This window comes from Ornithorhynchus anatinus, chromosome 3, assembly GCF_004115215.2.
Source record: "Ornithorhynchus anatinus isolate Pmale09 chromosome 3, mOrnAna1.pri.v4, whole genome shotgun sequence".
NCBI lineage: Eukaryota > Metazoa > Chordata > Mammalia > Monotremata > Ornithorhynchidae > Ornithorhynchus > Ornithorhynchus anatinus.
This window is the reverse complement of record NC_041730.1, coordinates 85,181,012-85,205,523: the sequence shown is the minus strand read 5'-3', so window position 1 is coordinate 85,205,523 and position 24,512 is coordinate 85,181,012. Positions and strand designations below refer to the sequence as shown.

General features: G+C 45.2%; 1 protein-coding gene across 1 annotated transcript in view; it reads right to left on the bottom strand.

Moving 5' to 3' along the window:
- The window catches only part of ASCC1 (activating signal cointegrator 1 complex subunit 1), a 72,812-nt gene that overhangs the window by 17,509 nt on the left and 30,791 nt on the right, over nucleotides 1–24,512 (bottom strand). Inside the window, exons 7-9 of the mRNA XM_001509366.3 lie at nucleotides 22,132–22,251; nucleotides 17,216–17,340; nucleotides 14,439–14,518 (exon numbers count right to left, since the gene is read on the bottom strand). Coding sequence (XP_001509416.2) covers nucleotides 14,439–14,518; nucleotides 17,216–17,340; nucleotides 22,132–22,251 — 325 coding nt within the window. The remainder of the gene's footprint in view (nucleotides 1–14,438; nucleotides 14,519–17,215; nucleotides 17,341–22,131; nucleotides 22,252–24,512) is intronic.

Below are 24,512 nucleotides of genomic sequence, written 5' to 3'. Positions count from 1 at the left end.
CAGATGAGGTAACAGGCACAGAGAAGTTAAGTGACTTACCTAAAGTCACACAGCTGATAATAATAATAATTATGGTATTTAAGTGCTTACTATGTGCAGAGCACTGTTCTAAGCACTGGGGTACATACAGGGTAATCAGGTTGTCCCACGTGGGGCTCATTTTTTTAATCCCCATTTTTACAGATGAGGTAACTGAGGCACAGAGAAGTTAAGTGACTTGCCCAAGGTCACACAGCAGACAAGTGGCGGAGCAGGGATTAGAACCCATGACCTCTGACTCCCAAGCCCGGGCTCTTTCCACTAAGCCATGCTGCTTCTCATAGAGTTCACTATGGACAAGTAGTGGCAGAAACAACCAGAGGCTAGCATCGCTTAGTTGGGCAGATCCTGACAGGAGCCGGGGCAGGGCCTGAGAGATCTATTCATCCAGCAAGTAGAAAGCATAATGGAATGTGTTACCCCAGAAAAAAGTGTGCAATTCCCAAGGGGATGACAGAGCCATAATGGATTACTAGAGAGAGGGTTAGGATCAGAGAAGGGTCAAGTGAGGACTTTTGGAAGGTCCATGAAAGCTGTCCAGGAGATCAACCGATACACAGTCCTGAGGCCACTGTTGGAAACAATCCTGTGGGCAGCATTAGATTTGTATTAAAAATAAAATTATAATAATTACGATCCCAAGGAAGGCTCCCAGGACCTGACGGGGTCTTCGTTCTGCTGCCAAGGCTGCCCCTCTGAAGGGCAGCGGATGGCATAATGGATAGAGCACGGGCCTGGGAGTCAGAAGGTCATGGGTTCTAATCCCGGCTGTGCGATCTTGGGCAGGTCACTTCACTTCCCTGTGCCTCAAATACCTCATCTGAAAAATGGGGATTGAGACTGTGAGCCCCACGTGGAACAAGGACTGTGTCCTACCCAATTTGCTTGTATCCTCCCCAGTGCTTAGAACAGTGCCTGGCACACAGTAAGCGATTAACAAATACCATAATTATCATTATTATCATCTATGTGCCAAGCATATATTAGGCACTGAGGTAGATACAAGTTAATCAGGTCAGACACAGTCCCTATCCCACACGGGGCTCACTGTCTAACTAGGAGGGAGAACAGGGGTTGAATCCCAGTAACAAGAGCACGGGCTTGGGAGTCAGAAGTCGTGGGTTCTAATCCCTGTTCTGCCACCTGTCTGCTGTGTGACCTTGGCAAGCCACTGTGCCTCAGTTACCTCATCTGTAAAAAGGGGATTAAGACTGTGAGTCCCACATAGGACAACCTGATTATCTTGTAGCTTAGAACAGTACTCAGCACATAGTAAGCACTTAAGTATTATTTTACAGATGAGGCAACTGAGGCCCAGAGAAGTTAAGTGACTTGCCCAAGGTCACACAGCTGACAAGTGGCAGAACCGGGATTAGAAGCCAGGTCATCTGACTCCCAGGCCCACGCTCTTTCCACTGGACCGCACTGCTTCCCGGTAATGTTCTCCCAGGAAACTCCCACATACACAACCCAACCAAGGGAGGTTAGATTAGGTTTGGGTAGAGCAACCAAATAACGGGAATCTGAACAGACTGAGCTTCTCCTTCCCCGATTAAGGCTCACGGGGACTGCCCTCTAGACTGTAAGCTCTGTGGACGGGGGAATGTATCTATCAACTCCGTTTTAATGTACTCTCCCAAGTACTCAATACATTGCCCTGAGCACATTAAGTGCTCAGTAAATACAACTGCCTGGCTGCCCAGCTCAGATCGTTCATCCTTTCTCACCCCCTCAATCCAAAGTACATTCTCATTATTCCTGAGAAAACATACAGCTTCTAACGGTTTAGTTCCTGCAAGCTCTCAGTGGTTCTTAAAGGGCCCAGCGTGGTGACCCTCATACATATTTTAATCTCTGAAGCAACAAAGCATTCCGGGACTTTGGCAAAGAGTCCAGCATCCCAGGCCCTCATGAAGACTGCAATTTTTCCTGATCACCATGTTCTCTTTTTAATGCTAATTGTAGCATTAGCCCCACTTACCTAAAAGTTCAGCGGACGTTATTTTTAGGTCAATCATTTTTTATTAAGACGTTTTGTAATAAGGCACAAATGAAATTAGTAAAAATCATTGTTTGTGTCTCAAGTTAATTAGTGCAAACCACAGTGGAGTACAAAATTAGACGTAAATGTTTTCTGAAATAAAAGCAAATTAAATGTAAATTCCACCTCATTATTATCCAAATCAGTTTTGTCTTGCGTTGTGAAGTAATAAACCTGCAATCAGTTTTAATTGAAAAATGAACTTCACTTATTAAAAGCAGATTGTGAGTGGGAGCTTCAGGTAAATTTTTAGGAACTCTTAATAAGCCCTGACAAAATTCAATGAAATACACATCTGCCAAGTTTTGTTTTTTTTAAAAAAAGGCAGGAAATAAGTAACTATCACAGATTAAATGAGTTCTGCTGTTTCTTTTTCCCGAATACTTACTCCATGATAAGGGTAGCTTTTTTTAAATACCACCCTCACTGCTAAGTGCTTTAAGAGTATCTACACATTAAATGGCATATTAGATGCTGCATAAATTGAGAAAAACAGCCCCCATCCCTGTCCTGTAGGAGCTTTCACTCCAAAATAATGGACAAAAACATAAACCCTCAAAATAGCAACTGCTGAAAGATTTTGGAATATGAGTGCATGAGTCAGGCCATTACTAGGTCAGACTCACATTGCACCCAGTCTAAGGCTCTGATGATGATGATGTTGATGGTGTTAAGTGCTAACTATGTGCCAGACACTGTACTCAATGCTGGGGTAGATACAAGATCATCAGGTTAGACACAGCCTCTGCCCCTCAAGGGGCTCACAGTTTAAGGGGAAGGGAGAGCAGGTACAGAACCCCCATTTTACAAATGAGAAAATGGAGGCACAGAGAAGTTAAATGACTTGCCCAAGGTCACTCAGCAGGCACGTGACAACGGTGAAATTAGAACCCGGGCCCTCGATCTTTCCGCAGTAACAACTGCACTCTTGGAGGAGTGGACAACCTCCTGGATGTCCATCCTTCTCTTAAGGATGGACCATCCAACACCCCAAACTTGTCTTCCAGCAACCAATCATGGACTTCTCATCCATTAGGCATCACTACTAAAGGAAAGGAAAGGATTTTCAGACAACATCCGGTTTAGTCTTTTCCCCATACGTAATGAACACCACTTTAGGCTAGCCTGGATAGAGATGAATCCCAGTTCCATTGATCTTCAGGGAAGGGAATATATCCTCTAGTGTCTAACAACTCAGGAAGTTCTTCCTTACGTCTAACTAAGAGTTAGCCACACTTTTCCCGACCGAGAAATCTTTCAAAACGAGTGGACATCAGGAGGAAAAAGCCCTCACTGGAGAGCAGATTGGTTGGTCAAAAAAGCCAACGGAATGCTATGTACTATTAAGACAAGGATAGAAAATTAAAGAAAAAGGGTCATTTTCCCCCTACACAGCCAGTGGAAACCTGACCCTGAAATAGTGAATGCAATTTGGGTTGCTGTACCTTAGGCAGGGACAAAATAAAGTGTTTCAATTTGGGAAAGGCACAGGCTAAGAGTAAATATAGCTGAAGTGCATAAAATTATGATGGGAATGGACAGGGCAAACAATTAAAATTCCACAACCCCAAAATGTAAGGGGTAGGAAGTGAAAGGGGTTAAGGAAGTGGATGGGGAGAAAATTAAGTTAAAAGGATATGGGCTCAAAACAAACCAATGGGAACACTTCTTTAACTAGCGGACAAAGATAATATGGACTTCATTCCCACAGGAAGTTGTTCAACAGAAAATACCAACAATTTCAAAAGGAATTTAGATAAATTAATGGATACGCAGTCCCAGATAACCACTCAAAGTTAGGGGTGAAGAAAAAAGCTAGAGATGATGGGTGGTTCACCCCTAAACAAATGAAAATCGAGAAGGGTAACCAACTCGAGAGTTTCTCCAAGCATCCTGTTACTGCATAGGAGACAGAATTCTGGGTTAGATGGATCACTCGTCTAAGTAGTGGCCTTGCTTGCGGTCTCATGGTGTTTTTCCACGCCTGGTGAAAATGAACACCTCAAAGAATTGCCAACACTTGAGCCCCTGTTGTCTTTTCACAGCCTGTTTCCTCTTTTTCTTTTTTTAATGTCATTTGTTAAGCACGTACCATGAGGCAAGAACTGTTCTCAGAGCAGGGGTAGATAGCTCAGGTTGAACACCATCCTGGTCCCACATGAAGCTCACAATCAAAATGAGCCTCAGTAAGGGCACTTAAGTGGTGAGAGCTTCCTATTCTTCTCGCAAGCTTGCACAGTTTCATTCCTTTCAATCCTGGATGAATGACTTATTAAAAATAAAATCACTTCATAAAAGATGGAAACTGGTGCTGCTGACCACAGCTAACTTACCTGTGCAAAACCAAAAAAAAGATACACAGTATCCTCTTGGCTTCTGATCAACTCTCTCTGATAAAGATGGCCCACAGTGTTATAAAATAAACCCAGCAAGGTCAGATAAGGCCTAACCAGAAATTCATCCTTCATCTTACCCCAGTGAATCAGATTTCTTCAGTGTGATGTTTTAACCATCTACCTCTGTTTGCTTTAAAATAAAAGTGCTTTATCAAGGAAAGAAGCAATGGTATTCAGAAGTCTGGGGCTTAATGTCCAGCTCTGCCAACGACTCTGTAGATGACCTTTGAGCAAATCATAACCTGGCTGTACTTCTTGTTTTTCCCCTCTTTAACATCCGAATAATAGCCTCCCTACCTCATAAGGTGTTGTGAACAATAATAAGAGCATTGTGATGACATGTTTTGAGAGTATTGAGAGAAGAGAGAAGTGCATGGCTCAGTGGAAAGAGCACGGGCTTGGGAGCCAGAGGTCTTGGGTTCGAATCCCGGCTCTGCAACCTGTCAGCTGTGTGACTGTGGGCAAGTCACTTCACTTCTCTGCACCTCAGTTCCCTCATCTGTAAAATGGGGATGAAGACTGTGAGCCTCATGTGGGACAACCTGATTACCCTGTACCTACTCCAGTGCTTAGAACAGTGCTCTGCACATAGTAAGCGCTTAACAAATACCAACATTATTAGTATGGATAAGACCTTTCCACACAACACATATGTATAAATCTATAATTTATCTATTTATAGTAATGTCTGTCTCCCCCTCTAGACTGTGAGCTTGTTGCGGGCAGGGAATGTGTCTGATGCTATACTGTACTCTCCTAAGTGCTTAGTACAGTGCTTTGCACACAGAAAGTACTCAATATTATTTTTATTAGTAATAATAATAAAGTATCACTATCAAATTCAAATAACTTTTTATTATATCATTATTATTACTACTAATACAGAGTTAACAGAGCCAAGACACTGTATGGGATTCTTCCTACATGGGGTTACAATTTACTGTAACAAAAAAAAAAGGCTCAGAGTGGGAAAGTATCAGAAAATGGAACACCATTCACACTGGTGAGAACGTGACTTCTTTCTGAGCTTAATTTCTTCTGGTTTATTTTAAGCATTTTTAATGTAAGCAGGAACCCTCAGTGGTTGGCACGCAATAAGAGGCTTCAGGTAGAGGTGTCTTTTGAAATGGGATTGGAAAGAACCTTTACAGCCTCGTTCAACTACATTTTCAATTCTGAAAACACGAAAGATTCCTAAAATTGCTTGCTTCTGGTGAGGGCATTCCTTCGTTCACCTTTGTGTTAAAGCCCTTTCTTTGGCTGCTCTGTTATTACAAATCCCTTAATCAAAAGGTAGCAAGAGATAGAGCAGGGGCCAAATGTGCCCTCCAAAAACCGTTTCTTACCTGGCCCCCCAAAAGTAAAAATCTACAGACTAATCATCATTGCACATGAAGATTGCTGGATGAGGTTATGCAGCTTGTCTATAAGTATAAATGTGTGAGGGTGATATGGAAAATTGGTTTTGCTTTTTTTTTTTTTTTTTTTTTTACAACAGATAGCATGTCGAATAGGTACTGTGACCACAGAAGATTTTATATGGGTAATCCTCTAAAGTTTCCCGTAATAGCAGTAGTCATAATTGTAATTGCAGCAGCAATAAGAGCATTTATAGAGCAGGCACGAAGTGAAATGCACCTAAGCGCTTGAGAAATACAAACAAGCAAGAGACATATTCCCTGCCCATAAGGAACTTACATTCTAATGGGGGGGGGGGGTGGACAGATACATTTATGAATGGAGAAAACCGAATAAACACCGACGTGGCCCAAATAATCACCCACCCCTGCCTTAATTCCAATATTCTTGCTTCCTAGCAGAAATTAAATTCAAATTAGCTAGTCATAGCTGCTAACTGTGCATTGTTCCTGATTCAGCAGGTCCCCTTAAAACCACTTTGAACAAAACCAATGAAATGGAGAGGGTTTTAAAGAGGTCACTCTCTAGTTATCTTTCTTTGAACTTTCGGGAGCTGAGGGGGCTAAAAATGAACACAAAATTCCAACTAGTTCCATGGAGGTACTCTTCTCATGAAAACATTTCATACGCTGTAGAAAAGAAGAGATCGTTTGGGGTGCGTAGCCACGTACTCAAACACCAGTGAGCAGCGCAATCTGCGGAATATTACCGGCCATCATTCTGGGCAGGGAACGCATCTGCTAATTCTGCTGAAGCGTACCCTCCCAGAGGCTTAGTGCAGTGCTCTGCACATAGTAAGTTCTCAAAATATGGTTGATTGATTCCTTCTAAATCTCATTCTGAATATCACACTTGCACCATTCACAGAATGATCAAAATGAAGATGGAAAAAATACCTCCTGTATGCCTCCCTACCTAGGAGGGAGTTATTTCTAACCCTTAGCGTATATTTTTCAGAACTCTTTTAAGTGCCTCAAGCAGTCGGGTTTCTACCACTATCTCTGATTGCCACATCTATACTACTTGATGCTCCTTCCCAAATATATCGCTCTGCATTTATTTATATTAAATCACCTCACCCAGGGAGTGCAATCCAGGTCTCTAATTTCCCTTTGTCACCCTGCAGTTGGGCTCATGTGCATTGATGTTATCCTTCTGTTCAATTTGCGGCAAGTGCCAAGCCAGAATACCGATCCTTTTGCCCTCTGGAGCATTAGAAAGGCCCCCGAACTGATTGTCATTAAAAATACTTTTCTCCCCAGAAGCTGCTCATTAGCCATCGGTCTGCTACTATCTGATGAAGCTACAATTGCTTTGCAGTCCTCTTTATCTTAGCAGGATATTCCCAACTGCAAGTTTATCACAGTCTATGGGAAATGCAAACATGCCCAGTTCGCTGCCTTGTCCTTGCTAGCCAGTGTGGAAAGTCTTTTAAAGGTGACAATCTCCCTCATTTGGCAATGCCTAAACCAACTAATTTGCCTTTCTTTCCGCTGCTTTGCCATCAAAAGCCTCTAGCTATTTATGATGTTATTTTTAATTAGTTGCTAGGGAGAAAGTTAGGGGTGGAGAGGGAATGGTTAGGAATGTTAGATGATTGCCCTCCTGGATAGCCATCCTCCATGTTCTTCCAGGCATCCTGGTACAACTAACAGAGGCGGGATATCTTGCCGGAGAGGCCATGGTTTAATTCGAGAAAGGTATTTTTCAGGCTTGTAAATAAAGGATGAACAATAAAAAAGAATAGAGATGGCCTTTATTAAGCAGTTACTATGGGAAAAACCACTGGGCTCAGCTCTGGGATACATACATGATGATCACATCATGCTAAGTTCCTGTTGGAAATGGTGTTCAAAGTCTAAGAGATGGAGAGCAGGCGTCTTATCCTCATTTACAGGTGAGGAAACTGAGTCCCGTAGCACTGAAGTGACTTGTTCAAGGTCACCCAGCAGGCCAGTGGCCGAGCTATCGTTAGGACCCATGTCTCCTAACTCCCAATCTCCTACTCTTTCCACTGAGCCACCTTGCCTCCTTATGCAATGTTACCTTGGTTTCTGTTACTTCCTAATTCTTCTTTCCAAAAACAGGTTCTTTCCATAATGGCTGCTTTACAGGGAAGCAGCGTGGCCAAGTGGACCAAAGGTCCCGTGTCCTAATCCAGCTCTACTGCTTGCCTGCTGTGTGACCTCGGGCAAATCACTTAAGTCCTCTGTGCTTCGCTCCCCCCATCTGCACAATGGAGATTCAACACCTGTTCTCCCTTCCCAGACTGTGAGCCCTATATGGGACCTGATTATTTTGTACCTACCCCAGTACTTAATACAGTGCTTAGTGTGCTTAATACCACATAGTGCTTACTACCACAATTATTAATATTATTCACATTATTTTCAAGCTCTCCCCTGCTTTCCCAGTAGAGTCCCTATAAGGGAGACTACACTTAAATGTTCTCTTCCCTGAGAGAGGTTACAAGAGTTAATCCAGGCTCATAACTCGTGCTTAGAACGGACTCAGGACTGAGTGGGATAAAGCCCTTCTTTCCTGTTTTGGGCTTCCTCAAACCGACTCCTGGAACTTCCTAAGGTCTCAGGCCTGGTCAGTGGTCACCTGGGGCAGATCCTGTCTCACCTTTGTGGACTACAATTCCCAGGGGTGCCTGAACATCGGCTGGCCCGCTGAGCCTGCACAAGATCGCTCTTGCGAACTCGGTCGATTGTATTTACTGAGCACTTACTGCGTGCGGAGCACTGTACTAAGCGCTTGGGAGAGTACGACAATGAACGGATACATTCCCTGTCCACAGTGAGCTTACAGTCGAGAGGGGGAGACAGACATTGATATAAAGAAATTAATAAAGGAAGGGAGCAAGTCTGGGAGACGTAGAACGGAGTGGGAGAAGAAGAAAGGAGGACTTAGTCAGGGAAGGCTTCTTGGAGGAGATGTGCCTTTTTCAAGTGCATTACTTGAGTCCCACATTCTATATCTCTCTCCCGCCTTCCCCAGTGAGAAGACAAATTGGATCTAGTCCGTCCCAACCAATATCCAGACACCAATTTCAACACCGGCTCATCTTGGCTTTGAAATTTCAGCCCGGACAGGGTCCTAAGCATATGATACATAGAGAAGTAGCGTGGCTCAGTGGAAAGAGCCTGGGCTTGGGAGTCAGAAGCCATGGGTTCGAGTCCCAGCTCTGCCATTTGTCAGCTGTGTGACTGTGGGCAAGTCACTTTACTTCTCTGGGCCTCAGTGACCTCATCTGTAAAATGGGGATTAACTGTGAGCCTCACGTGGGACAACCTGATGACCCTGTATCTCCCCCAGCGCTTAGAACAGTGCTCTGCACATAGTAAGCGCTTAACAAATGCCAACATTATTATGCTACCAAAGTGAACCTAGAGAGATTGACCTAGAACCAGACAAGTCTCTAATGGAGGCAAAGAAGCTCCGGTTCCTTTCTAGTCACTGTATTTCCTCCCAGGGCAAAATAATGAATTTCTCTGTTCCATGTTAAATAGATAAGATTGTTAATATTTTACCTCTTTGCCTTCCAAAACCTGCTCCTCAGACTGTTGGCCTGAAAGGATATTTATAAGGTGAGTACACCTAGTTAGGCAGAGGATTACTATTGTCTTTACTCTGTGGATGGGTCTCCAGAAAGCAAACACCTCTCTGGTGCAAATTCTATTTTTGCACTAAATCTGCAGAGGACAGAACTCCTACTAGGTACATGCCTACATTACCGATGACAATGCTAGGTAGGCAAGACCAGTGGTTTTTAGAGTCATTTCCTCCCACTATTTCCTCCCTCGGATGTCAATCTGATAAGATTCCCATGTAAAACCCCACAGCAAACTCACCTAGTCTTCATGACCCAAATTCAAGGCTTTTCAGCTCTTCCATGCTCGAATGGGACAAAACATACTGACCATAAACACCCCAGTTAAAGCATGGACCTGGGAGTCAGAAGGACCTGGGTTCTAATCCCGGCTCTGCTACTTGTCTGCTGTGTGACCTTGGGCAAGTTATTTAACTTCTCTGTGCCTCAGTTACCTCATCTGTAATATGGGATTAAGACTGTGAGCCCCAGGTGGGACAGGGACTGTGTCCAACTGGATTACTTTGTATCTACCCCAGCGTTTAGGGCTGTGCCTGGCACAAAGAGTAAGCATTTAACAAAAACTCTATTTCAAAAAAAGAAATTTCAGAATCCACCTATTTTGGGGGTGGTTTTTTTTTTTAACAGTACTATCAGTTTGGCCTGGGCAGACACATGGTTAGTTAGTTCCAAGACTGTCAGAGGGACAAAGTGCTCTTTATTCTGAAACGAGTGACCATAGCTGGCTCCACATCATGACCTGGTAGGCTTGCAGTGTCATCCCTTTATTTCAAAGGCTGGAGGGGTGTAAGGCTGGAACAGTGCCATGCTAATTTCATAGAGTCTCCCTACCGCTCAGGTAGCCTCCTGCTTCCCCAGCTTGCTTTGGCTCCTTCCTCTCCCTGGGAAGGCAGCTCGCTCCTACTTCTGGACCCACTCAGGTGTGACCGGGAAAAGAAAGTGTAGGTCACTCTGCTTAAACAGAATTCAGATCTTCAAGGGGGGGGGCCCAGCTGGCTCAGGACAGAAAAGTGTGAGGCTTGAGAGCTCCTGGCACCTCGGGCGTAAATGCTGCCTGTCCCCACACCCTCTCACTTCACCTCTAAGGTGCCTATGGCCCCTCTAGTTATTACTATTAATAATAATGGTATTTGTTAAGCACTTACTATGTGCCAGGCACTGTACTAAGCGCTGGGATGGATACAAGCAAATCGTGTTGGACCCAGTCCCGGTCCCGCACAGGGCTCACGGTCTTATTCCCCATTTTACAGATGAAGTAACTGAAGCACAGAGAAGTGAAGTGACTTGCCTAAGGTCACACCGCAGACAAGTGGCGGAGCTGGGATTAAAACCCATGACCCTCTGACTCCCAGGCCCGAGCTCTCTCCACTGCGCCATGCTGCTTCTCCAGTTCTCCATGACTCGCCACCATATCCACATATTCCCTCCCCTCCATGGCACACAGGCAAAGGCAGATTTATAAATCAGCACCGGAAAGGAGGCTGTGCATGCAGAATCCCAGGGCATCCACCTTCAGCGGACAGGGGGCACCGGCGGTCCCACGGCAGCCCTCTTCGTTCATTCAGTAGTATTTATTGAGCGTTTACTATGTGCAGAGCACTGTACTAAGCGCTTGGAATGTACAAATCGGTAACAGATAGAGACAGTCCCTGCTCTTTGACGGGCTTACAGTCTAATCGGGGGAGACGGACAGACAAGAACAGTGGCATAAATAGAATCAACATGGCAATAAATAGTCCCACCTCTCCCGCTGCCATTATGCCAATCTGTCTACTTCCAATGGAGTGGTTGCGATCTCGAAATGCTTCCTTCAGAGGGGAAGACTTACGTGCCCCACACCTTAGCAAAACCTTCAGAGCGCCCCCAGTCTTAAGGGGCGATCTTTCCTATCCAAGCTTTCTACAGCAGGGTAATTCATCTTCCCAGTTGATTTTATGACATTTTGACCTGGAACCCAAATTCCCAACAGAGACCTGGAAACGCAGCACGGCCTAGCGGACAGAGCGCGGTCCCGTGAGTCAGAAGGACCTGGGATCTGGTCCCGGCTCCACCACTTCTCTGCTGTGTGACCTTGGGGAAGTCACTTCGCTTCTCTGCGCCTCAGTTACCTCATGTGTAAAACGGAGATTTAAGACTGTGAGCCCCATGTGGGACAAGGACTGTAGCTTCTATCTACCCCAGCACTTAGAACAGTGTTTGATATACGGTAAGCACTTGGAAAGAGCCCGGGCTCGGGAGTCAGAGGTCATGGGTTCGTATCCCGGCTCTGCCACTCGGCAGCTGTGTGACTGTGGGCAAGTCACTTCACTTCTCTGGGCTTCGGTTCCCTCACCTGTAAAATGGGGATGAAGACTGTCAGCCTCCCGAGGGACAACCTGATTACCCTGTATCTACCCCAGCGCTTAGAACAGTGCTCTGCACACAGTAAGCGCTTAACAAATGCCAACATTATTCTTATTGAGAGAAGCAGCGTGGCTCAGTGGAAAGAGCCCGGGCTTGGGAGTCAGAGGTCATGGGTTCGAATGCCGGCTCTGCCACTTGGCAGCTGTGTGACTGTGGGCAAGTCACTTCACTTCTCTGGGCCTCAGTTACCTATCTGTAAAATGGGGATTAAGACTGTGAGCCTCCCGCGGTCACCCTATATCTACCCCAGCGCTTAGAACAGCGCTCTGCACATAGTAAGCGCTTAACAAATGCCAACGTTATTATTATTAACGCCAAATCAGAGTGGAAGGATAAGGGTATTAATGCAGGCCTCCCAAACCAACACTAGAGGGAGCTACACTCATTTCCCCTACTCCAGTGAACGAACAGACCACAGATTAAGAAATTAATTTCCCAGAGACAGGGCGAAGAAAAGGCTGGCACTTTCCCTCTCACAACTGTCTGTATTCATTCAATCGTATTTATTGAGCGCTTACTATGTGCAGAGCACTGTACTAAGCGCTTGGAATGAACAATTCGGCCACAGATAGAGACAATCCCTGCCCCTTCACGGGTTTACGGTCACATCACCTCATACCACCTTGCAAGATGGCTCACCTCCCCTATTGGGCCCGACCTCTGAGCTGAATTTCCAGCCACTCCCTCCTGCAGTCCGATTTCCCTACTCACTCTCGTCTTCCTCAGTCGGAACAGTGACCAAAGCTAATTGATGAGACTTTGCTGGAAATGCCAGGGAGGGGAGGAAGACAAGAGGAAGAGGAAGGTTAGGAGAAAAGGGAGGAAGAGAAACAGGCAGTGGTCAGTCCCAGCTGGGACAGATGGGTCCAGACAAAACAGCATCAAGGGCGTCAGCTACTTGAATTGTGTTAATCAGCAGTCTGTCGCTCAAACCCCATCTCCAAAGCCAGCACCAAGCCACCTTGCAAGAGGAGAAATTCCTCAGGCCAGCAAAAGACTTAATGAAAACAGCATGGGCCTGGGAGTCAGAGGACCTAGGTTTCAATCCCAGTCAGGCCACGTGCCCGACGTATGACCTTGGGTAAGTCACTTAATCAATTAATGGTGTTTATTGAGTGCTATGTTCAGAGCACTCTACTAAGTGCTTGGGAGAATACAACATCATCCTTCCCGTCTCACAAGCCCATAACCTTGACATTATCCTTGTTTCCTCTGTCATTCAACCCACATATTCAATCCATCGCTAAATCCTGCCAGTCCCAACTTCACAACTTAGCTAAAATGTGCCCTTTCTTCTCCATCCAAAGATGCAGCCACGTTAGGAAAAATGGGAAGGCACCACAGGAGGTCAGAACACATGCCTGGGTGGATGGCTGGCACTGCCAGGCTGGGCTCTCTGATAGGAAAGCCTGCAGCTGCTGAGTGTTGCATCATTAATTAGCATCAGTGGTACTGCCCTGGGCACAAGAAAACTGTCAAGTGACTTGGTTACAGAATAGAGGGGATGGAGGAGGAGGAGCACGACCCACAAATTAACCACAGCTACTCTACCTCCCAAAGGGCCAATGACTCTGGCTACAAATGTAGAATTACAGGATTTTTTCAAGGGCCAATAGTTGAGGACTGTAAACTGAAGAATGAGAGATGTTTGGGCTAATTTTGAATAATAATAATTAGTAATGGTATTTGTTAAACGCTCAGTATGTGCCAAGCACTAGGGTGGATACAAGCAAATCAGGTCGGGCACAGTCCCCGTCCCACAGGGGGCTCACAGTCTCAATCCCCACTTTACAGATGAGGTTACTGAGGCCCAGAGAAGTGAAGTGACTTGCCCAAGGTCGGAGCAGACATTAGAACCCATGACCTCTGACTCCCAGGACCGTGCTCTATCCATTATGCCATGTTGCTGCTCTAGGATTTCCAAGGGGGAAGATGGAGATCTGACAAAACATGTGACCAAGACAGGGAACAGCTCCTCCCTTGACCGGCCTGCAGGGTACGGACTGCAATTGGAAAGAGCTTCTTCTCCTGAAATTGTGCAGGAGATTTTAGTGCACTGAAAAACCAAAGGCTCCAGAATAACAGCTTCTTGGCACTCTAACCAGGACTGTTCTGGAGCAGAAATACAGCAACATTCAAACCAGGAAGCTTGGCTTTAAGTATAAGGAGAAAAATAAACCGGGGAAACTATTCTTGTAAAAATCAAACACAATCCTTTAGATAAGAGGCTAGGAAAAAAAATAAAAAATAACCCACAGTAAAAATCACCTTGCTCCAAAGGAGCCACATGAAGGGACCTATTATTACCAATCCATCAGCCACCCACTTTGGATACACTGGAGGTCCCACAGCATTAACACAGCCCAGTTCATCCACCTTGAAGTTAAAAGGTTTTTCCATCATCAATGCCCTGAATAGGTGAAAGGTAAGATACCCAACCTTACGTCAGGGGGCAGCTACCCCTTCACCATCAATTTGGGGTCCCACCCGGGGAGGCCCAGAGTCAGCCTTCTGCCGTACTGACCTTTAGTATGTTTCTGCCGTCAAACGATTCTCTTTCCTTTAGGCCAGGTTTAGCTGCAAAGAAGGGGCTCTTTTCTTCAGCTGGAAAGAATGCATTGGGAACATCAGATGAGGCCTGTGTTATCTGATTGTCCCCACCTGGTTTTACATCCAATCTGGAAGAATACCTCCACCCACCCTTAAAGAGGCCTTCTCGGAGCCTCATACTTTATCTTAAACACTACCACTAAAATTACTTGGGATTAATTGGGGACTGGATAAAATATATCCTCAGAGGGTTTTCAAGAGAAAGGGAGAAGTGGATAGGAAAGGGAAGCTAAGTCAAACGTCAGGGTCTGTCAGGGTAACAACTCCCTGCAGGAGGGGCCTGCCAAGATCTTCCTAAACCTCAGCCCTTGTGAAAATTATTTTGTTAGGTCGCTTATGAAAGTGCAAGAAACTTGACACCAGCTATAAACCCAAGCTCTTCTGCAAAATTTAGCTAAATTGGAGAGCCTGAGTTTCCCCAACTGTACCGTACAGTGAAATACTACTTAATAATAACAATAATAATGATTGTGGTATTTGTTAAGGGCTTACTACGTGCCAGGCACTGTACTAAGCACTGGGGTAGATACAAAATAATCGGGTTGAGTACAGTCCCTATCACACATGGGGCTCACAGTTTTCATCCCCATTTTACAGATGAGGTAACTTGGGCACAGAGAAGTTAAGTGGACAGGTGCCAGATCTGGGATTAGAACCCAGGTCCTCTGACTCCCAGGCCCATGCTCTTTCCACTAGACCTCGCTGCTTCTCTGACTCTAAGTCCCAACCTTCCCGGCTCACAGATTTTCCCTTCCCAATCTACTCTTCACCCAGGAGGTGCAAAGGGAGGAACATCAAAGCCGATAAGGGCAGCTACCAATATTTATGAATATGAGGAGCACCATGATTTAGTGAAAACAGCAGGGGCCTGGGAGTCAGAGGACCTAGGTTTCAATCCCAGCTAGGCCGGGTACCTGATGTGTGTGACCTTGGGTAAGTCACTTAATCAATTAATGGTATTTAATGAGTGCTTCCTATGTTCAGAGCACTCTACTAAGTGCTTGGGAGAATACAACACCATCCTTCCCATCTCACAAGCCCATAACCTTGACGTTATCCTTGATTCCTCTCTGTCATTGAACCCACATATTCAATCCATCACTAAGTCCCGCCGGTCCCACCTTCACAACATGGCTAAAAATCTGCCGTTTCCTCTCCATCCAAACTACTACCAGGTTAATACGATCATTCCTCCATTTAATCGTATTTATTGAGCGTTTACTGTGCGCAAAGCACTGTATCAAGCACTCGGGACCGTACAATATAACTACTGTGTTCCCCTGCCCATAACGAGCTCCAATCTGGAGGACTGCATCGGCCTCCTTGCTGACCGCCCAGCCTCCTGTCTCTTCCCACTCCAGTCCTTACTTCACTCTGCTGCACGGATCATTTTTCTACAAAAATATTCAGGACGTGTAACCCCACGCCTCAAAAAACTCCAGTGGTTGCCCTTCCACCTCTGCATCAAACAAAAACTCCTCGCCATTGGCTTGAAAGCACTCTACCACCTTGTCCCCTCCTACCTCACCTCGTTTCTCTCCTTCTTCAACTCAGCCCACACACTTCGCTCCTCTAGCGCTAAACTTCTCACTTTGCCTCCATCTCACCTATCTCACTGCCGACCCCTCGCCCACGTCCTGCCTCCGGCTTGAAACGCCCTTCCTCCTCAAATCTGACAATTACTCTCCCCTCCTTCAGAGCCTTATTGAAGGCCCTACTCCTCCAAGAGGTCTTCCCGGTCTAAGCTCCCCCTTTTCTCTTCTCCCACTCCCTTCTGTGTCACCCTGACTTGCTCTCTTTGCTCTTCCCCCTTCTCAGCCCCAAAGCACTTATCTACATATCTGTCATTTATATATTTGTAGTGATGTCTGTCTCCCCTCATCTAGGCTGTAAACTCATTGTGGTCAAGGATTGTCTCTCTTTATTGTTGCATTGTACCCTACACGCACTTAGTACAGTATTCTGAACACAGTAAGCACTCAATAATTACGACTGAATGAATGACTGACTGAATGAATGAACAGAATTAGCAGACACGGGAACAAAGGCCAGTCTTTGACCTAGGAAGCTGCCGTGAAGACTGGCTTCCCGGAACGATTCCTATGCCTCATTTACCTCAACTGTATGATGGGATTTCAATACCTGTTCTCCTTCCTACTTAGATTGTGAGTCCTGGGTAGAACAGGGACTATGACTGAATCAGTTATCTTGTGTCTTCCCCAGTGCTTACAACTAAGCTTGACACAGAGTAAATGCTCAACAAATGCCATAATTATTATTGTTATTATTGTATAAGTGTTTATATCCTGTCTTATCTTATGCCGTCAAGTCGTCTCCGACCCATAGCGACACCAAGGACACATCTCTCCCAGAGCGCCCCGCTCTTCATCTGCAATCGTTCTGATAGTGGATCCATAGTTTTCTTGCTAAAAATACACACAATATAAACTAATCTGGAAAAGCGGCTACTTGCAAGTATGGTAGGACAAATGGAATCAGAGTTCCACTCCTCCCTGACATCTCTCCATCCTTTTCGTGGGTCCATTCAACGAGATATTAGGCCTAAGAAAAAAATCCACAAGCACCAACAAAACCTGAGATGCTAGCTAGGTTCACCTGGTACCACAATGACTTGCACACAACCACTCCTGCTGACCTAAAAGTTGCATTATGATTCTCAGGGAAACGTACCACTGGGGTCTTTCCTGAAGAGCGTGTTCATGATAGTAGCGTGGAGTTTCACCTTATCCCATTCCTTCAGCATCAGCCCTGAGGCCACAAACCGTTCCACCAGCTGATCAGCTATCAGTTGCAACCTGGAAAAGTCAAGAAAGAGAAAATGTGTGGGAGAAATCAAGAGAGAGAGAAAATTCAGGAGGTCCCTAATCACAGAGAAAACTTCGACTTAGCTGGTTCCTAAATAATAATAATAATAATAATAATGCTGGTATTTGTTAAGCGCTATGTGTCCAGCACTGTTCTAAGCGCTCACAGTCTTCATCCCCATTTTACAGATGAGGGAACTGAGGCACAGAGAAGTTAAGTGACTTGCTCAAAGTCACACAGCTGACAAGTGGCGGAGCTGGGATTAGAACCCACGACCTCTGACTCCCAAGCCCGGGCTTTTTCCACTCAGCCACCTGCTTCTCTAAACACTCTACGAATCTGTGCAATAATAAGGGTAGGGGCAGTCGGATTTCTTTAATGCTTCTAGTGTGCAAAGCACTGTAAGGAGGGCTGAGAAATGGTGCGCTGGTGGGAATCAGACATGATCCCTGGCCCCTCAAGGGGCTCACAATCTAAGAATAAAAGTGGGGAGAAGGGACTGCTGACAAACACATAAGGAGAGATGAAACGAGAATGTGGCCTAGTGGAAAGAGTACAGGGCTGGGGAGTCAGAGGACCCGGACTCTAATACCGGGTCTGCTAGCAGCCTGCTGTGTGACCTTGGACAAGTCCCTTAACTTCTCTGGACCTTGATTTTCTCTTGTGTAAAATGGGGAATATATACCTCTTCTCCCTTCTCTTAGACTGTGAGCTCTAGGTGGGGCAGGGACCGTGTCTGACCTAATTAACTTGGATCTGGCCGGTGCTTGGCACCTAGTAGGTACTTAACAAATGGGAAAGCAGTGTAGTCTAAGTGGATAGAGCATGGGCTTGGGAGTCAGAAGGACCCAAGTTCTACTCCTGGCAGTGCCACTTGTCTGTTGTGTGACCTTGGGTAAGTCTCTTAACTTCTCTATTACCTCAGCTGTAAAAAGGGGATTGTGAGCCCCATGTGGGCCACAGACAGTGTCCAAACTGATCTACCCCAGTGCTTAGAACAGTGTCTGGCACATAAGTGTTTAACAAATACCACTTAAAAAAAAAGAAAGTGCCCGACACATAGTAAGTGCTTAACAAATACCTCTAAAAAAAAGAAAGTGCCTGGCAATCGTGCTTTACAAAGATCATTTAAAAAACCCCAAATACCTCAATGATTGTTATTTTTATTAAAAACAACCTAAGACCAGGACAAATACATGAAGAAAAAAACAAAAAAGTAGTAGGGCACTGTCACTAGAACAGAAGAGGTTCACCCGTTTCTAGACTGTGAGCCCGTTGTTGGGTAGAGATCGTCTCTGTTGCCGAAATGTACTTTCCAAGCGCTTAGTACAGCACTCTGCAAAGAGTTAAGCGCTCAATAAATACGATTGAATGAATTCTATTTATTGAGCGCTTACTATGTGCAGAGCATTGTACTAAGCACTCGAGAGAGTACAATACACAGAATTAGCAGAACCGTTCCTTGCCCATAGCAAGCTTTCAGTCTAGAGGGGGAAACAGACATTAACACCTCAGAGCCCAACAGTGACTGCCTCCGCTGCAGCTGGAGCCACGACCTCACTATCGTTCGCTATTCTGTGGAGGCCTCGTGCTGCCGCTCCTTCTGTCCTTCCCGCCCCAGCGTTGCAAGTCAGAATGGGATCAAACCCCCGGGACGACGTAGAGGGGCCCGATCCAGGTTACGGAGGAGGTGGCGAGGCGGGTCTGGGGGCTGGGGACCCGCGGGGGCCACTGACTTTTCTACCGCGGTGTTGGAGTGTTGACAGGAAATCTAACATTAATACTCAATTCGTCCGCTACAAACAAAGCTATTGTGAAATGAACACTCCCTGCTGAAGCTCTAGACTGTAAGCTTATTGTGGGCAGGATATGTATCTGTTTATTGTTATACTGCACTCTCCCAAGTACTTATACGGTACTCTGCACACAGTAAGCACTCAATAAATACGGCTGATTGAATGAATGAAGCATTCAGACAAACATTCCGATCTCCAAGCAAGAGCATACATTTAAACCGAATGATTGGGTATTGGATCAGGAAGTCAGAAATTAATTGGATTGCTTCTCCTTTAATGAAACTTCAAAACATTCTACGGCGTCGGGACCATCAATGACTTCTAAAGATTTGGGCCTTTTCCAAATTCCAAATTCCAAATGACAAAATGACTTATGCTTAAATTCAACTGTGCATCTGCCGGCTCTCATTACTATCACAGTAGGGCATTTGTTTGGTTAAATAAAGCTGTCCATTTTGTCCACTTTGCTCTGGGCTCCAGAGAAGAGGTGACCAGGAGACTTACAGAGTAGGGGATGAGAACTTACTGAAAACACGAGGAGCCATGTGGATTCCCCCTCAGCAAGTGTGTCTCTTTGTTTGCCATATTTATTCTATTCCTTCTCAAAAACCAGCGATTTAAAAAGTTTCTTTTTTCTTTCTTTGGGATACAGTCAGTGTTGAGGACAGAAGGAAAAGGGAAATGGCATTGCGTGGAGAGATGCGAGTCGGTTAAGCTGTTCATTAGTTTCCCTGGATGACGAACCCCAGCCTCCTAATGCGATTTTCACAAAATCTCTGTAACTTCCAAACCTTTAAACAGGAAAGCTAAAGGGTTTAAGGAGGCCGGGAGGGGGAAATTAAAGGGCGTATTTACCTTTAGAGCTCATACCCTTTCATTAATGCCACTTCGCTGAGAGCTAAGCAGGAAACCAGCCTTTATAGGTCTTCGCTTTCTTTACCTGAAAACTCCTGCCAGCTTCACAACATCCAGAGGGCCCTAGCCCCAAGGGCTGTAGCCATAAAGCCATTCACCCAGAACCCCAGACAGCTTGGGGGATCCAATCTGATCCCTTCCCTGAGACCTCTCCCATTGGGGTTTCCCCTTTCGCCCATGCTCTAGGAGGGGGAGCCATCAACCACCCCTTCTCACACAGGCCCAGGCAGTTGGAGAAATCTCTAAAGGACCAGAGAAGGGTTGGGTAGTCGATTAAAACCTCAATGTTCAAGCTGCTAAGGGCATAGCGCCTGCGTATGGCTTTCCCCGGACCACACGGTAAGTGGACAGAGCCCTTGACTGGGAGTCAGTAGGTCCTGGGTTCTAATCCCTGCTCCACCACTTGCCTGCTCTGTGACCTTGGGCAAGTCACTTCACTTCTCTGGGCCTCCGTTACCTCATCTGTAAAATGGTAATTGACATTGCGAGCCCCAAGTGGGACAGGGACCGGGTTCAACCCGCTACGCTTGTATCCACCCCAGTGCTTAGTACAGTGCCCGGCACATAGTAAGCACTTAACAAACACCATAATAATTATTCTTGTTATTACAGTCTGCAGGGCAACTGCCGTGGGGTCTCTGGCACTTAATTTTCTAGCTTTTCATCACGTGAGTCTTCAAATGAGCAGTGGTAAAAATGAAATGAATAATACAGTTGACACAGAACAAATGAATGGAAAACAGCCCAAGTGAAAATGATGCTTAATTACACTATGGAGATAATGGCGAAAATGAAGTAAATGGCTTGATTAATTATAAGAATAAGGCGGAGCTTATTTTGGTTTCATGAAGCAGGGCCAGAGGAGCACAGAGCATGGTTCATGCTCCTTGTTTACAAAATGGGCACATTTCAGGGCTTTCATTTTAGGTTTCCACCAAGTTTAATAAGCGCCCATTGTGCGAGTTACCCGGGACTAGACTCTAGGGGACAATGAAGGAGAAAACAAGCATCTCCCCTACTCCCTAACGCTTTTGTCACCCTTGCACTTGGATTAGTACCCTTTATTCTCCCCACCCTCAGCTTCATGTGCACATCCAAAATCTATTTATATTAATGTCTGCCTTCCCCCCCAGACTGTAAGCTCCTTCTGGGCAGGGAGCATGCCTACCAACTCTACTATATTGTACTCTCCAAAGCCCTTGGTACAGTGGTCTGAACCGAGTAAACACTCAAAAAATATGACTGATTGATATGCCCCCAAAGAGCTTAAAGTCTAAAAGGCATTAATGAAAATATGGATCAAACTAAGACACAATCATTTGCAATACAGGCACAGAACATATAAGTTCCATAGTAACATGTACAAAATATACAAAGATAACAAAAGAGAAGCCAGGCAATCAGGAATTAAGAGAGCACAGTGTCACGTCAAGCAAGGGAGATGGGGAGATGGGCCGGGAGGTAGTTAGTACCTGATGATAAGTGTCCGAGAAACCTCGGGAGCCATGCTATTCAATATTTTTGTTGATGACTTACTAACCCTGGCGGCGATAAATTACGGCCACTGTTTATGTGTTGCCACAGAACTGCTAGATTCCCTTGAAGACTGACTGAAGGGTCAGTGGCCACTCGCTAACCCAAAAGTAAAGACTGAGCCTCAACCACATTGATCTATCTATAATGCTCATCAATCAATCAATCATTCAATCAATCAATGATTGATTGATTCCTCTGTCTCTGGCATTTTTATCACCTTCCACGATTGGAAAGTCGTAGTGCAGAGCTGTACTTAGCGCTTGGCAAAGTAACAGAAGCCCATAACGCATTCTTTGCCCACAGAGAGGGGGACAAAAACATAACAATACTTCACGATTAGACTGTAAACCACTCAAGGCAGGGATTATACTTTGCCCTTGTCTAACTTTAGTCTTCCCCACAGGGCCTTCAATAAATTTAGTTCATCGACTGGTTAAAAATGGACTTCAGGAAGTGGGGGTCAGTTTGTGCTGGGTTCAACTTTTATTTGGAGAAGGGTAACGTACCAACGGAGGGGACACTCTGGTCACTCACCTGTCTGAGCCATCCTTCATGTGTACTTTGGCATAAAGGATATCGATCGTGCTGGGGTCATCATTCATATATTCCACCCCTGCCATCTTTACGGGGAGAGGTTTGCCTCCAGCAATCTGGCTTCAAAGGGAAAAGAGAGAGAATCATTAGGCTAAGAGGGTTGTCCTTTCTCCAAGCAGGGGTCAGTGCTCCCCATAACAGAAGTGGCTGCATAAAAGGCCTGTCGAGTCTGCAATCTTCTCTGCATACAGGAAAAACCGAGCACTGACTTGCATTATTAATTGTAGGCCGGATGCTAATCCACTCATGCAGAGATCATGTTGTCTCCTCCCTCTGGTCTTTGTTCTCTTTATGCAGAGGAGTGGAAAAACCTCTTCCAAAGAATGGGCCAAACTGCTTTCTGACCGGGATTACCAAAATTAGCTGCTATTTCTCCCAACATGGTCCCTTCAGCTTCCTCCAGCTCCCTCCATTAGCAGTCTGCACTGAACCCATCCCTCATGCCCCCCTTTAGACTGTAAGCTCGTTGTGGGCAGGGAATGTGTCTGTTCACTGTTGTACTCTTCCAAGCGCTCAGTACAGTGCTCTGCATAGAGTAAGCACTCGATAAATACGATTGAATGCATGAACAATGGAACTGCCGGACAGCAGCGCTTTGGGGACTCCAGGCCCCTCAAAACCTGCCCTCCAACACCATCCATGCTGGGATGGAAAGGCAGCTAAGAGGCTGATACAGCAAGAGATGTAGGGGTCTTGAGGAAAGTAAAGAGTAGAGGGAGACCCCCGGGGTCCTTCTCTGATTCAGCGATGCTAGGAGGTAAAGATGGCTATGGGTAGACGAGGACTGCTTTCTTTATTTCAGGTCATCACATCCTCCTAATTTACTTCTCCCAGGAAAAGGTGGGCCACGAGGGTCCTATTTAGAGCAATGGAGTTCACTACCCACCATGAATTATTCATCCTGAACCATGAGCTACAGGGGCCCTCAGCCCAAGCTCTGAAACACAAGGTCACGGTACAAACTGGCCTCAATCTTTAAATGCGTAAACTATTTCCATATCTAAACCCTCTCCCCACACCCCTTCCTTCGGAACACCCACTTTTTCATAGGGTTCCGCTTTTGAATAGTCCAAACGGCCATATTTTCCAAAAGCCTCCCCCACCGCCCAAAAAAGAAAAATCCCAAGAAATTTAAGTCGAATTAGAAGCATACAATGAAGATTTTGATTTTTAATTTCTGGTGCTTTCCAGGCTAAATGTCAGATTGGGAGCTTGATGTTACTTCTTGTGGCTTTGTCCAGGAAACTCCCCAGTTCACTGACCACACTACCCTGAATTCAAAAGATGAGAGAGGCCGAAGTTTCAGAAGCAAAGAGAGGAAGGGGGAGAAATATACCCTTCAATTGACAGAGATCATTAGGAGATTAGAAAATGATTTTATCTCAGCACTAAATTATCCCTTTGGTGCAGCACAGATGATACAGGCAATCAATCCTTATGCCTAATTTGTTCCCCAAACTTATGCCCAGATGCAAATTAATATTGCAGCAAACAGACTTAAATAGCTGTAATTAATTGTACTCACTGCAATATTAATTTCAAATCGCAGGTGGCATTTAAAACCGATCAAAAGCAAAAAAGAATGCTGGAAATCCTTCTGAATTGAATGCAACTGTAGGCTGTTTGGAGGGCAACTATTTGAAAAATTTTTTGAAATTTCAAAAATCACTCTTGAGCTGAAACAGCAAAAGCTGTGGTTTTCAACTTGTCACATCAGAGGGTCTTAGAAACAATTAACTCTGATTTTGACCCTTCAAGTGCCCCAACCCTGGCATTTTTAAAGCTCTGGCCTTCGGTCACGCAGAGTGGACTGGCATGGCTAGAATCTCTCTTGCCACTCTGAAAACTGTAGAAAGAGTCTTTGGCAATTGAAAAGGGCCTCACTGATTTGGAAAAACAGAAACACGTATTTTTCCAAATAAAATATCCAATCAGCCTATAAATCTTTCAGAGCTGGATTTTTCTCCATAGCAGTAACACAGCAAGCCTTAAAAGGAAACGGCTGACTTAAACTTTAGACCTCTGCTTTTTAAATGGAATCCAAAGAAATGTACATACCCGTACTTTAATATCTGTACATTGTTGATATCGACTAGAGGGAATGGGCTAAGCTGTTCTGAACAAAGTTGCAGAAAACAATTTACCCCATTTCAAGAACTGCTCTAAAAGAAAGCCCTCTTGCTGAAGGCCCCAAAGAGAATGAAGGCATGGAGGGAAAAAAAAATCTAAAAGATCTTACTAAGGAAGCCATTATTCAAGTACAAGCAAAAACTGACATCACGTTACAGAGCTGCACGCATTACATAACCAAAGAAATTTAA